General features: G+C 42.6%; 1 protein-coding gene across 2 annotated transcripts; it reads right to left on the bottom strand.

Annotated features, from left to right (window-relative positions):
- Positions 1-590: 590 nt before the first annotated feature.
- NQO2 (N-ribosyldihydronicotinamide:quinone dehydrogenase 2) lies at positions 591-13,303 on the bottom strand. Of its 2 annotated transcripts, XM_069853600.1 has the most exons (8): positions 13,231-13,303; positions 12,021-12,073; positions 11,513-11,677; positions 9,909-10,039; positions 7,624-7,737; positions 6,184-6,285; positions 4,884-5,064; positions 591-3,748 (listed from the first exon to the last, which is right to left on the bottom strand). In XM_069853600.1, the coding sequence occupies exons 2-7, from the start codon at positions 12,025-12,027 to the stop codon at positions 4,891-4,893; spliced, it is 693 nt and encodes a 230-aa protein (XP_069709701.1). In that variant the 5' UTR covers positions 12,028-12,073; positions 13,231-13,303; the 3' UTR covers positions 591-3,748; positions 4,884-4,890. The 2 variants fall into 2 exon arrangements, with proteins under 2 accessions (XP_069709701.1, XP_069709700.1); XM_069853599.1 differs by having other exon boundaries at positions 591-5,064.
- Positions 13,304-14,262: the final 959 nt, after the last annotated feature.

The raw sequence follows: 14,262 nt of genomic DNA, 5'->3' as shown, positions 1-14,262 counted from the left end.
TTTTGAGAGCTTTGCATTGTGGATGTAGCTGAAGGCAGGGCGGTGGCTAAATTTATAAGAATTGCACGGTTAAAAAGGCTTTAGTCCCATTCAATGGTGATTCATCAACAAATGCTAGGCAAAAAAAAAAAAAAAAGACAAATTATTTGTTGGTGCTTAGAGGTCAGTGCTGCCAGTTATGACATTCCTTCTTGAAAAGAATAGAGAAAATAAATTGATCCAAAAATGCAATCAGAATTTATGGTGGAATCTCTTAACCTTCCTTTCTTCTCAATTTTCCTGAACTGGATGATAAGGCCAGTAAAGTTTTAATCCTTTTCACATCAATGCATTTATGTAAGCAGAATTTTTCTATTATATTATTAACGAAAAAAGTCCAGTAGTTTTCTTTTTACTTTAATGCAAACTTTCACTAATCTCGATCAAACTTTCACTTACTTTGTACTAAAAATCTCAGCCATCTTATTGGAACTTGCAGGAAAAAAATGTAAACACATAGAATCCTACATAACTTTTTTTTTTTAACATATAGTTGGTTTTATTGTCAGCAGGATGAAAACTGTATGCGAAATATGCAGGTTTCATTGTGCTACTGGAAAAAATTGTAGGGGCTGATAAATCAAGTGTCAAAACTTCACAGTGCTAGACAAAGGCTACCTGGAATGATATCTGAAACGAATCCTAAAATTAATCCTAAAACCAAAAATTAAACCACAATAAGCTTGTGCTGTAATAGGAAAGTGACTTTGCACAGGAGTACGTTTGTGGTATTAACTTTGAAGACTATGTTGTAGTGAGCTTTGCCTACAGGGGTTTAAGTTTTTCTGCTCCTTCCTTTTTACCTGCAGTTTGCTGCCGGGTGTTTCTTTAGAGGCTTTTCCCTCTCCACGTCTCACATGGATTGTGAGCTCTGCAGGGACCTGCATTTTGGTGGGACCTGAGTGTAACGGTGCTGTGGCTGTTGCTGGCTAAAGGCTCCACCGGGCCCAGCAGGGATGTCCCCTCACCCAGGAAGTTCCCAGCTCTGGAGATGAGTCAATGCTGAAATGCTAATTCCGGGCTCTTGTTTCCCTGTGCTTTTCTGAAGTTGCAAGCATGTTTCACCTGCCATTCCAGAATATCAAATAAAAGAAACGGTTATGAGTTTTTTTTGAACAAATTATCAGAGAAAAAGACCAGAGCATTGCCTGAAAGTGAGTGCGAGAGGAGCACCACCAGGAGCCAAAACAAAATCCCCAGGCTAAATGCAAGAGGAAAGAACATTGTCCTTCTACCCTTCTCCTCAGCCTGAAATGCAGCTACAAGTTACTCACCTAATCCTAGCTTTATTTTGATGAAATCAATGCTGTTTTGACAAGACTATGTTTGTTTTTTAGCATAATGTGATTCGGCAGGGCAATCATCTGTTAGATCAAAATGGCTGTAATATTTGTAGTACTACCAAGACACTAACACTGCCACTTCTTTTTTCTTTCCTTATTAACCGCAGACCACTCTCTATTGGTTTTCTACAGGGTAAAATCCTCCCTTCGGTTTTTGAGAGGTGTGTGCCAGAACGCACCCCACCCTGCCCCGGACAGTGTGCTGTGCAGCAGGCACTGATAGCATGTCAGGACAAGGACGTTGCCTCTTGGCTCAGCACCCACTGTCACTGCACAGTTGATTGGCTTCCAAAGCACTGCCAGAACAGCACCCTTCAGCAAATGTGGTTTAACCTGTTAATGTGTCCACAGCTGAGATACAGCTCACAGCTCTACCTCTTTTCTAAATAGATACAGGTGAGCTAGGTGGGAAACAAAGGAAAGTGACAAGAATTATAAGGTACGTGGAACAATTTTTATGTGAGAATAGACTACACAGACGAGAACAGAGACCGGCCATGGAAAGTTACAATTGAATAATGGTTCTTAGTCATCCCCTTCCATCATATACCTCCTTATACAGTCACTTTCAAATTGTAATGATATTCCTCAAAAATTTATTTAGGAGGAATTAAAGCATGTGGGGAACGGTGGTCTGGCTGTTATAGTCTACTTCCATTTCCAAGAGACTTAACAAAGTTTTGTATCAATTTTTTTTTTAAAGAAACTAAGCAGATAGAGGATAAGAAGGAAGGTCATGGCATTGAGACCTGTTTAAAAGATAGGACAATGAAGGCAACAGTGAATGGTCAGCCCTTGGAGCAGACGGAGGTTACAATGATCTGGAGAAGAATATGAGCAATGAGGTTGAGAAAGTTTGCTGATGATGCAGATTACTCAGAGGAGGAGACACAAGTAAAGCAGATTGTGAAGAGTTCTGGAAAAATAGTTGAGTGAATGGGCAATGAGACAGGAAGTAAAATTCAAGTTATGTAAAGGGGTGCATGTGAGAAAAAAAGTTACACTAAAATGATATATAAAATAATAGCCCCAGAGCTAGGCATTACAACAGATAAAAACGTTAGCTAAAGCAAGTCATGCATCAGACAAAGGAGCAAAGAAAATCATGTGAATCCAAGAGTCATGGAGTTGAATCTGCATGCACTTCTGGTCCCCTTCTCTAGGTAGTGGGATAGTGAGACTGGAGAGGCTCAAAGAGCAACAGAAGCGACCAAAGGCCAATGCATTCTCTTGGAAGAGCAACTGAGCAGGACTCCATAGTCTGGGAAGGACACTATTTAGGAGAGGGGGTGATGAACACCTGCAAAAGTCTAAGTGCCATATAAAAGAATGGATTGGACTAATCGGTTACTGTTGACTAGGAGGAACCAAACAGATCCACTAGGAATGAGGTGCTTCACCTTCCCCAGGATCCCTCCACACTTCTTGACGTGCTAAACTTTGCCAAAAAATATTGGCTGCTTCAAGTTGGCATGAGTTTGAGAGAAGATTGAACAACATTCACAACAGAGATTTATGTGGCTTGGTAAATATAAAGAGAGCGTATATAGCTCAGGAAATCCCCCAAACTAAATATAGTTGGAGCCCAGGACAGTATTCAGAGGAAGTGCTTCCTCTTTCTGGCCTACAGCCACTGTGAAGCAAAAACCTAGGTTTAGAGGATCCCTGTTCTGACCTAGCACAGTTACTCTTGTATACTTACATTACAAATAACCAGTCTAATACATGCACTTTATGCTGGCACACATCTGCCAAATAGTGTTGAGAAGCATATCCTCATTATCTAGGTCAGTCTGAGATTCTCCATTTAACAATTAATCCAGTAAGTTTTGTGATTGATCCAATACAGTAACATTTGGTTCAACAGTTGCTACTTCTGCTTTCATACCCATTTCCTTCTTTCGTGAACAGTCCGGTAACTGAACACACTGAACATATGGATGATTCATCTCCCATGCAATTTTAATATTTGCATTGTCTTTTAGTCTCTCTTCAGGCAACTTAAAGTTGTTTTCCTTAAGTCCTCTTGGCAAAACTCTGCTTTCCCCACAACTTACATGTATGACACTTTCCATTTTATTCCTTTTCACTTTCTTTTCCCCATACAAGCATTACTGAGCCAAAGAAAACTTCTTGCTTGTGTAACCTAAACACTTCGACTCATTCATACTGGAGCAGACATTCGTAACAGCTTAGAGAAGCACTGCTCCCAGGGGTCTGTCTCTGCTAGAGGTGGCCTTTTGCTTCATACAGTGACAAACAGGAACATGTGACTCGTTCCCTATGGAAGCAATTCCCAGTCTGGCATATCAGCTTACGCTGCCACTCCAGAATCTGGGCTCAGCATGTTTATTATCCAAATATCCCTTAAAGAAACATAAGGGTGGGGCATGACAAGGCTGCTACAAAGAATGTACAGCAGATGCCTGCTCTGTATACAGGGGCCTAAGTGTCATTTGACAGTGACTCAGAAGACCATTTCTGATTCAGGCCACATTCTTTTAACATCCAAGTGCAAAGCCAGCTGTTCGGCATATTGATCAAAGCAAGAAAATGTGCAGCTAAGTGAGAAACCCACTCTTTGTCATGTACACAAAAAGGGTTAGCAGCTCTCAAGCACAAAAATAATGCCAGTAAATTTCAAGGTATAAATCATGGATGTTAAAAGCCAGACAGTAATTTTATCCCACTAGGTCCTGGCTTGTAGACAGACAGTGCTCCTGCACATTTTTGTGCAGGTATTGCAGGTGCTGGAGAGGCAGGGAATGGAGAGGATTCTTTTTTGTGTCTACTTAGGGTAACAAAATTAGAGAACTCCCTTTGATTTTAGGAAACTACATACTTTACAAATGGGAGCTGCATTCTATAAAGGCTGGCAATATGCGCACATACTGCTATATGATATTTGTATTTGTCTTTTCCTTTTCTTGTTATCTGTCATCATTTTAATATTGCTTTGTAAATGTGGAAAAGCCTAAGGCCATCCATGAGGCTTTCCAGCTAAGTCACTGTGAACTGTACATTCTTTTGCATTATTCATGATCTGGCTTCATAGCCCAAAGGCACAAGTGTAGATATCGCATTTAAAAGAGTAAGACTGGCAGTAACAAGGTTGAGTATGGGCGGTATATTCCCTTGCAAACAACAAAAAATGGGGTTGCCAGAACAAAAAGTGTTAAAATAAACTTGGCAATATGCCTTACTATTTCATAAGCAGCAACTGCATAATCTGTAATTAAATACTGCTTGTGTTAGCAACACCTGTAGGCCGGATGTCAATGTTCATATGAGCAAGGATAATTCTTCATAAAGAGTTTTGTACCCATCATTGAAGAGAATCCCTCAAGAATCAATGAAGATAAACGCTATATTGTCAGTTAGGCTGCTAGCTGTAGTACTCAAGCTATTTATAATACATTCAGATTAGGAGATTAGAATTCGGATATTGAGATAAAGCACAAAAAAGAATGGAGAAAAAAAATTTTCTCTGTAGTCTTGAACCTGAACATTACTTGAAATACCACTCAGGAGTGCAGTTAATGGGTTTTTCCTCCCAAAGAGTCTTCAGACGCTCAGCCCAGGCAATCAGCATCTCCATCCTCTTCTCCTCAGAGACATACTCCGGAGCAAAGCAGATGTGGGGCGCAAGGACTTTGACACCACAAAAGTGCATGATTCCATGCTGGACTCAAAACAAGAAAGAAATGCCTCAGGAAATAGGTAATCTTTCACTTTGAATTCAAGAATGTGGAAAATTCAAATCTGAAACTGCTTCTCTGACTCAGTATAAGGAAGACTTTCTAAACTTGTGCATTTATGAGAAGGGAATAAATTGCAAAAGTTCATTACCTATCCTCGCAGTCATTGTTGAAGGCTAGGCGTTAAGCAGAATGACATACAATGCGCAGAAAAATAAGGTCAACTAAATTTCTTTTCCTCTGTGGAATTTATTTTTAAGTGCTATTTGAATCCACAGAACTGTTTTCTTTAGCTGCTGTGTGCTATTAAATTTGCAAGGATCAGAAACAGCTTAAAATTCGTTGTACTGTTTGGATCTCCACAGATTGTTACTGAACTGCAGTGTGTTCCTCATCTACTTCTAAATATTTTTCTAACCTTTTGCCTCTGGCTTAGTCAAAAGATCCTGAACAAAGGCCGGTGCCTTTCAGATCGGCTCCACTTGCCAGTTTTCTCTGTATTTCTGAGTTCATGGTTGTGGTTCAGGTCCTTTGTTATGTTGAATTGCTCTGATGCTACTTAAGGACAGACGGTGGTAATCACAATGCATGGGAGACAGAAGAATTTAAACACTTCCATTGTATTATATCAAGAAGTAGCTGGCACAATTTGCCTTGCCACCTAAATTTCTCAAAGCATGCTTGCTTCTTCTGATTGAAGAATAGCAATAACAAAAGATGTGCTGATCATTAATGCTTGGATAATGTATAGCTCTCCTCCTACCTCCATCTTATATGAGTCAAGTAGCTATGAGGAAAAGAAATCCTACATTGCTAAAGGAAATCCCAGAACAGCACAGAAATTTAAAAGGCTGACAGTATAAGCTTTCTCCAGATTCCAGTCTGGAGGAAAGGACACAAAACTTCAAAACTTTGTGGACTTTTAAAGTAGTCTCAGGATTTTAGGACCCAATTTATAGCCTGCAGATGCTTGGAACTGACGACTTAATTCTTTCTTATTATATTATGCTTAACAGTTGTATTATTGTATATTTTATATTAAAGTAGTTGGACTGATAAAAATTAAGGCAAGCAAATAACAACCAAATAATCATATATTATACCTGCATGGGCCACAGGAGATATCGAATGTCACCATTGATACTTCCTTTTGCATACATCTCTTTGGTTCCTCCAGTGGTAAAAGAAAACAGGGCTAATTTGTTCTAGAATTAAGAAAGCAGCACTTAAGTTAGGCATGCTTAAAAGAAAGTGGCTGAATAGTCCAAGACATATTCAGGGGAGCCTGGACAGCATAAATTTCCAGAGGAGATGGTGTCTTCCTCTTTCCCAGACCTTATGTGTGCTGGCAGCTCTGATGCAAAGATTGATGACATACAACTAGATGGTGGAGTGTGGGGTGGGCAGACACAGTTTAGAAGGAAAGGGAATTGTATATCTGACACCCTTGTACGAAGCAGGGCTGACTCTTGTTCTCCCCTCTGCAATGTTTGTGAAATTCTGGCTGTAAAGCACTCTGTTAGTGAGAATATCTTTATTCCTCTTCTTCCCGAATGCAGTATTTGAATGCTAAAGTCCCGCTTCAAACCTGGGCTTCCTTATTTTTTAGCCAGGCCCATTGTGATAGGACAAGGGGTAATGGTTTTAAATTAAAAGAGGGTAGATTTAGACTAGATATAAGGAAGAGTTTACAATGAAAGGAGTGAAACACTGGAACAGGTTGCCCAGAGAGGTGGTAGATGCTCCATCTCTGGAAACATTCAAGGTCAGGTTGGATGGGGCACTGAGAAATCTGATCTGATTGGAGATGTCCCTACTCACTACAGGAGGGTTGGATGAGATGACCTTCAAAGGTCCCTTCCAAGCCAAACATCTATATGATCATTTCTAGATGCTGCAGTTCTTCCCAAATAAGATCCGCTACACAATGGGTCAAAATTCCCCAGGGGTATTCCCAGTGCGACAGAGAATAAAAATGTATGAATTGTCATCTAGAGATACTGATCTTTCGTAATTTATAAGCTACAGAGAAGAAAAGGCTTGAAAGGAGGTAGGTGGGACAGAGGCCCATGCACTGAGTATTTAATGTTCCTGATTAAGTTCTATAGGTTAATTCCAATCTTTGACACCTAATCCTAGGGCAGGAATCTTGTCACCTATTTTAGCATGCTTATTACAGGTTTGTGCAATCCTACAGCGATGGGAAGAATGACAGACTGTCATTTTAGGAAATGGATCGATTTTAACTGTGTGCAAACTGTATATCATCCCAGTGCACTCTGATATGCTTACCAGATTATAAAGCCTATTTTGTAGGCCAACTAAAAATCTCTAGGAGATTGCTTAAATCTTTAGGAACCACTGCATCCTCCTTATTGTACTACCTTTCAGACAGTTGTAACAAGCCAGAAAATGTTACCAAAGCATTACTTGAGCAGAACATAAAGTGAAAGCTTTCAACAAATATGATGGAAAAGACAGACCAATACCCTCAAGACCATTGCACAAATCTTGATCGTAGTAACACAACCTTGGAAACTTACCTTGAGCAAACCAGAATCATAGCAGTTTGGAAATTTGTGAGCAAATCCTTGGACCAAGACTCTGTCCATCCAGCCCTTCATGATCGCTGGCATACTGAACCAATACAAGGGAAACTAGACAAAACATAGAGTACCTTGTTAGCACAGAGTCTGGGCTGTCCTTAGGCCTGGTCTACAGGCCAAATCCTATTCTTTTAATTTGTTCAGATCTTGTACATGCTTTCTTCCAGCTCTCTGTCAGTAGAGGCAGTAACTATGCTTGTCTTACTGTTTGTTGTAGTCTCGGGTGCATATCTGAGCATCTACGGCACACTAACGCCATAGTGAATGTAAGGGCTTCCACACAAACTAAAGCTGGAATGTGATGAAGCAGGAAGGTGTGATTGAACACAAATTTGAGACTGTACAGAATTGTGTCTCCTACTGCTGAAATGCAAAAGGAATGATCTAATAGAAGATGTGGCCAAAATGCACGCAGACAGCCTTACTACCAGGACTGACATCTGGTGATCAGTTCTGACCTGACAGCCTGCTGACAAATGCTGTGGGACCTTAAGAAAGATGAAAGACAATTTCACACCCTGCTGACATGGTGACCCTGAATCGGTTCATTGAGAAGAAAACTTCTTCTATAACAGTAGGACCCTCTGTTTCTAGATCCTCCAGTTAGCCCATGGGACTACAGCCTAAAGCTGTCCTGTCTTATTTGCACTATCTTGAATGCTTTATGGACTTTTATTCCATGATGTATCAGTATCCCTAAGCCTTTGTACACACTGCAGTGCAGAAGAAGGAATTCTGTAAAAGCTTATCCACGTGTGCCTTAATTCAAGATGGAAACAATGTGAAAACTGGGCAATCATCACTACCTCTAGAAGTGGTGAGTTTAGTCTGTAGTCTGTTTTAAATTACTATATGGTGTCTTTCAAAAGGCTTTTTTTCTTTCTTTTTTTTTTCTGCACCAGAACATACTCAGCTTTTCACAGCAGTCTACAGACAGAGAGTAGCAAGCAAGCATTCCCTTCAGGGGATGTTTTACTAACTTATCTCAGAACCAATAGTGTGCAATGATGAAGACTTACAGCAGAATGCTTAACTGACATATGGTCATGTCCTATATTTCATTAAGAATCAGACAGTGATAGATATATATATATAGGCTATGCCTAAGGCAAACAGTCACACAGGTACGCAAAGAAATGTGGGGCTAGTATTGCCTTATACAGTATTTCTGACACCAAGGACAGACCTGGCACAGAGGGGAGTGGAGATGGGGGTGTAACATCAGTCAGCAAGTCCAGATAGTGCTTCTGCAACTCAGCAATAAACAAGGACAGTCTGGTGGGGGATGTCCAAATTCCTAGAGCCTGCTGGCTGGCTCCAGCTGCTCACCCTGAAACTTAGCCTTGCCCTGCTCCCTGCTGGCCTGCCTGACAACTGTGGTCACATACATCTTTGTGTATCCAAATATTAAGTCTGTCCCACTGTTGGTGAATTACTGGAATTGTTGTCAGTTCAGGGTAACTGTACTGCTGAATGACTGAATTTGCTGTTGTAATGACTTGGATAATTGTACAAATGATCTGTATTTGTTTCTGTACCATTACCTAGAGATAAAACGCTTATTCCTAGAGCTGTCGGTCTGGTGTCTGCTACCATTTCCCAAACTTATAACTTGGCAGGGCCACCCTAAGCCCTTACCCATATCTCTGTGTGTAGCTCTGTGTTTGCTTGTGTGAGCTTCAAGATGAAGGGATAGTATCGGGTTGCCTGATAACATGGTTCTCCTGTTGAGAATTACAGTGTTGTTTTGCATTCAATACTTTCTGGTCTGAGTTGCTCAATACAATTACTTTGGAGTGCAGGTAGTGTGAGGACCAGACCTCAGAAAGCCTATACAACCAGACTACTTGTGAATGTTTATATTTCAGGGAAGCACAGCTGTGAATTCTACTTAGGTATTTAAAGGTTCCAGTTTCAGATGCCTTCCTACTCCCCAAAAATGTGAGTGTGGAGCCATTGTATGTGTGGAAAATTCATACCAGCCTAGCATGAATAATGCTCACACACCATTTGGTTATATTTTCTGAAGTTCAAATATATTACAAAAATCTGCAAAAAAATTGCTACACTGGATACAGATGGGTTTGTGTTGATGGCAGAGCCACTACCTCTTTTACTTTGGCTAGATTCAATGTTCCTCATGAAATCTATAATCTTCTCGCTTACTGTTACTTTTCTTCTGTTCAGCCCTGAAGTCTTTTAATACAATTTAAAATAATGACCTGAAAAATCAGTAAGTCTGCTTCCTGCACCTTCTTTTGCTCTTCAATCACATCACTGGACAAACTTCCTCTCTTGTAAGCTTCCCATGTCTCCACACCATAGTTAAACTCTTCTGAGTTATGCAAGCAACCTGTGGGTAGAAGTCAACAGTCACTGCTTGCTCTGTTTCCTGTTACTGTAGCCAAATATGAATTAAATACAAGTTGCAATCTACAATTCTAAATTGAGTTACTGCTTTTCATTTTTCCCCACCTTGCTCCCTGCCCCCATCCTTTTTCTGTGAATATTCAGCATCACCACAGCTGATTGTGGTTTGATTTTAAACTGGAGAGGAATGTAGTGTCTCAGAGTACTAAAACTTTTACCTTTCTGTAGCAACATATGAAGTGTAATAAGAGGACCTAAGCTTGGCTCTAGACTCTGGTGATGCAGGTGGATGATTTAAAGAGACTTGTGCTAACAGTTTTTCCTTAGGGATTACTGAAACCTTTATGCAGTCACAAGTACTATGTAACTGCTTTTCAGCCTCTATAACTGGGAAGCTCAAGTAGGGGCTGAGGAACAAGTACTGCTCGGCTCTGCTGCCTCCATTACAGTTGGGTGAGACAATTCAAGTATGTCTGAATGGGACATACACAATCATTCTGCTGATTCAACTAGTAGATCATCAATCTCTATCAGAAGAGAGGCAGCAGTCCCATGAACTAACCTTGAGCAAATCAGAGAACAGTCTCTAAAGGCATTTCTCATTCACGAGAAATGGACTTCAGAGATCGATTGTGGATGTGTGCTAATGCATTTTTCCCTCTCAGCGATGTCACTATGAGCCAAAGTTCATGTTCAGAAGTGGACTTTTAGTAATCTTTATAGCTGGTCATTAATAAGTTTCTTCTTGTTTTTGCCAGAGCGTGTATTAGACCTGTGCTATTTCTTTTTGAAAGAATCTCAGCTGTATCTTGATTATGTTATGGCTTTGTATTTCCTAACCTGGAAAAATACTGGGGATGAATACTAGTAAGAGCATAGTGAAAATATTCCATAAGCCTAACAAGTGCAACACTGTTTTTCTCAAATCTTAACTGCACCATCTAGTCATTTTTAGTGATCATAGACTACCGAGGAACTCAGGAAGTGCTGAGACAACTCAAAAGCCCAAGCACTTATGTGCCTGGAGCTAACTTGCAGAAAGCATTTGTTATCTTGTTTGTTAAGAGAAGGTAGTACTTAGAATGTCTCTGCACTTCATTGCAAATACTGCAAAAATAACGTTTTCCCTCATTCATTTTAGTGTAAAGGCCAAACACTGTTTTACAAATCTGTACTATAGAGATACTTTACTTTTTTGGGGGGGCGGGTCATTTCTTGTGATCAGATTTATTTAAATAGAGATGATACTTGTTGGGTTCCTACAATGAGATTTCTTAGTCAATGCTAATACAAAAAAACCAAAACAAACCCCAAACTGCATATTGTTAGTTGAGGGATATTTGTGCAAAACAATACCAACTATTTTTAGGAGTGCATCTAACAGTGTGGTTCAGGATAGACAAGGTGAAAGTTTGTCTTGTTATCATTGATAAAAGTGTATTTTGGCTAGTCTCACCAACAATGTCATTTCTTGTTGCTCTTGGCTCAAACTGCATTGCATATAAATCAGACACTGTGACACTGCAGCCCTGCTTGCTCAATTCTTCCACAGCAACCCTCTTCAAAGACCCGTTCATGGACTTGGGCTCTTGATGTGCATACACTATCAAGACTTTCTTTCCTGGAGGCAGAAAGAAAACCAGAAGATACCTTTGACTATAGGAGGCAGATGACAAAAAAGTCAATGTCTTTCTTGTGAGGGGACCAAAACTGAACCCAGGATGCGAGGTGCGGCATCACCAATGCTGAGTACAGGGGCACAATCACTTCCCTGGTCTTACTGGCCACATCATTTCTGACCCAAGACAGAATGCTGTTGGCTTTCTTGGCCACCCAGGCACACTGCTGGTCCATGGTCAGCTGCTATTGACCAGCACTCCCAGGTCCTTTTCTGCCAGGCAGCTTTCCAGCCCAGTGTGCCCAGGCCTGATGTGAACAGCGTTTTTGTCAGTATTTGTTCTTACCTGCCATTTTCTGGAAGCACTGAGTAGCTTCTCTCTGGAGAATCTGACACAGCCTGTGAACATAAGCAACAGATTTCCTTATGTGAGAAACATCAGGAAAAGGCAGAAGGAAAACCACTGCCAGTGTTCTGGAAACGGTACCTTTACTGTGGGATGTGAATGTGCTGTAAGGGGTAAATGTGGTGCGAGCGCCTATGGGAGTGTACAGATACATGCATGCCTGTGTATGCAGACATATATGAACACACCGATGCACGCATGCACAGACAGACAAACAGATGGACAGACACACAGGTACATGCAGACAGACACAGACACCCACAGACAGACACGCACACAGATGCACAGATACACATGCAGACAGACACACAAACATGCAGATGCACACAAAGACAGGCACAGAGACACACACAGATGTGTGCACATACGTGCAGACAGACAAACAAACGCACAAGCACACACACAGATGCACAGACACAGATGCATGTGCACAGACAGACACACAGATGCACATACAGGCACAGGCAGGCAGACACATGCACACAGATGCACAGAGACACATATGTACATGCAGACAGAAACACAAACACACAGATGCACACACACACAGAGACACACACATAGAGACAGGCACACACAGATGTGTGCACACACACACGCAGACACACACAGATGCACATACAGACGCACACAGACACAGATCACCGAATCACCAGATTGGAAAAAACCCACAGGATCATCCAGTCCAACCATTCCTATCAATCACTAAACCACGTCCCTCAGCACCTCATCCACCTGTCTCTTAAACCCCTCCAGGGAAGGTGATTTAACCACCTCCCTGGGCAGCCTGTGCCAGTGCCCAATGACCCTTTCCATGAAACAGACAGACACATGCACATGCAGACAGACGCACAAACACGCAGATGCACACACAGACACACAGAGATGCGTACACACACACACACACACACGCAGACAGACACACGCACACACACGCACGGACAGACAGACAGGGAGGGAGCGGCAGGGCCGGCCGCAGGCGGCTCCCGCACAGCCGCCTCTCCCCGGGGCTGAGCTGCCCGCACCGCACCCCCCGGTCCCCGCACGGAGAGCCGGGCGACTCTCCCGGTTTCCCCGCTCCCTCCTCTACCCTTAACCCCCCTCCGGGGCGGCTGCCAGCCCGGGCCGAGCCGCGGCGCCGCCGCTGTACCTGCCGCCCGCGCCGGGGGGCTCGGAGCCGCCCCGGGGGCGTCGCTGCCGCTCGGCCACAGGGGCGGCTCGTCCTGGGGAAGAGCAGAGCTGGGCCGTGCCGGAGGGCCCGGGAGGAGGGGCTTTCTACGAGGGCACGGAGTGACAGAATAAAGGGGAATGGCTCTGAACTGGAAGGGGGAGGATTTAGAGCAGACATCGGGAAGAAATTCTTCGAGGTGAGGGTGGTGAGGCACTGGCACAGGTTGCCCAGCGAAGCTGTGGATGCCCCGTCCCTGGGGGTGTTCAAGGCCAGGCTGGATGGGGCCTTAAGCACCTCCTGATTTAGTAGGAATGTCCCTACACGTGGCAATGGGGTTGGAACTGGGTGATCTTTAAGGTGCCTTCCAACCCAAACCATTCTATGATTCTATGAAAGCTGATGGAGAAGGACCCAGGGGTGTTGGTGGACAGCTGGCTGAACGTGAGCCAACAGTGTGCCCGGGTAGCCGAGAAGCCCAGCAGCATCCTGGCTTGTGATGCCGTGAAAAGCCAGACTCAATAATCAACGCCAATTTGATTACCCTCTTCTATGCGCTGCCGGGCGTGCCGGAGGTGGCTCCACCTAATACGCATGCAGTTTGCAGTACAATTCACAAAGGCTGTATACAGTCAAAGCACACGTATTCATCACTTTTCCTGGAACAGGTGTGTCTATTGCAATCGGTTCCTGGAATTTATTTACATAAGTTTCCTCTCCTTGGCACACGCGCTCTGCCCTCTGGGGGTCTTCTTCAGGGGTCTAGGATGAAGGCCGTAGATCTTCCTCACAGCTGAATTTTTCAACTCTCTTTCTTGTGCATGCAATTAGACGCCTTGGGCACCTCTTCAAGGTTGCACCTGGTCCTAGCTGGTCCTTCTTTTTCTTATCATTGCACTAGTCCCTGTTACCTGGCTTAATTAGATACAGTCACATTCTTTCCCATTCTTTCTAACTGCAGCCTCGTTAAAATTCCTTATCTAATCGTAAGTATCCAGGCACAGGCTAGCGAAA

This window comes from Phaenicophaeus curvirostris, chromosome 3 (genome assembly GCF_032191515.1).
Source record: "Phaenicophaeus curvirostris isolate KB17595 chromosome 3, BPBGC_Pcur_1.0, whole genome shotgun sequence".
NCBI classification, from domain to species: domain Eukaryota; kingdom Metazoa; phylum Chordata; class Aves; order Cuculiformes; family Cuculidae; genus Phaenicophaeus; species Phaenicophaeus curvirostris.
This window is presented reverse-complemented; position numbering and strand designations above follow the sequence as displayed.

Bases quoted from the DNA above. Each gene is read 5' to 3' on its own strand.
- NQO2 (XM_069853599.1), bottom strand. The intron at 10,040-11,512 runs GTGAGACTAGCC...TTCTACCCACAG, and splicing joins AACAAGAAATGACATTGTTG to GTTGCTTGCATAACTCAGAA. The intron at 7,738-9,908 runs GTCATTATTTTA...TGTTTTGTCTAG, and splicing joins CAGACTTACTGATTTTTCAG to TTTCCCTTGTATTGGTTCAG.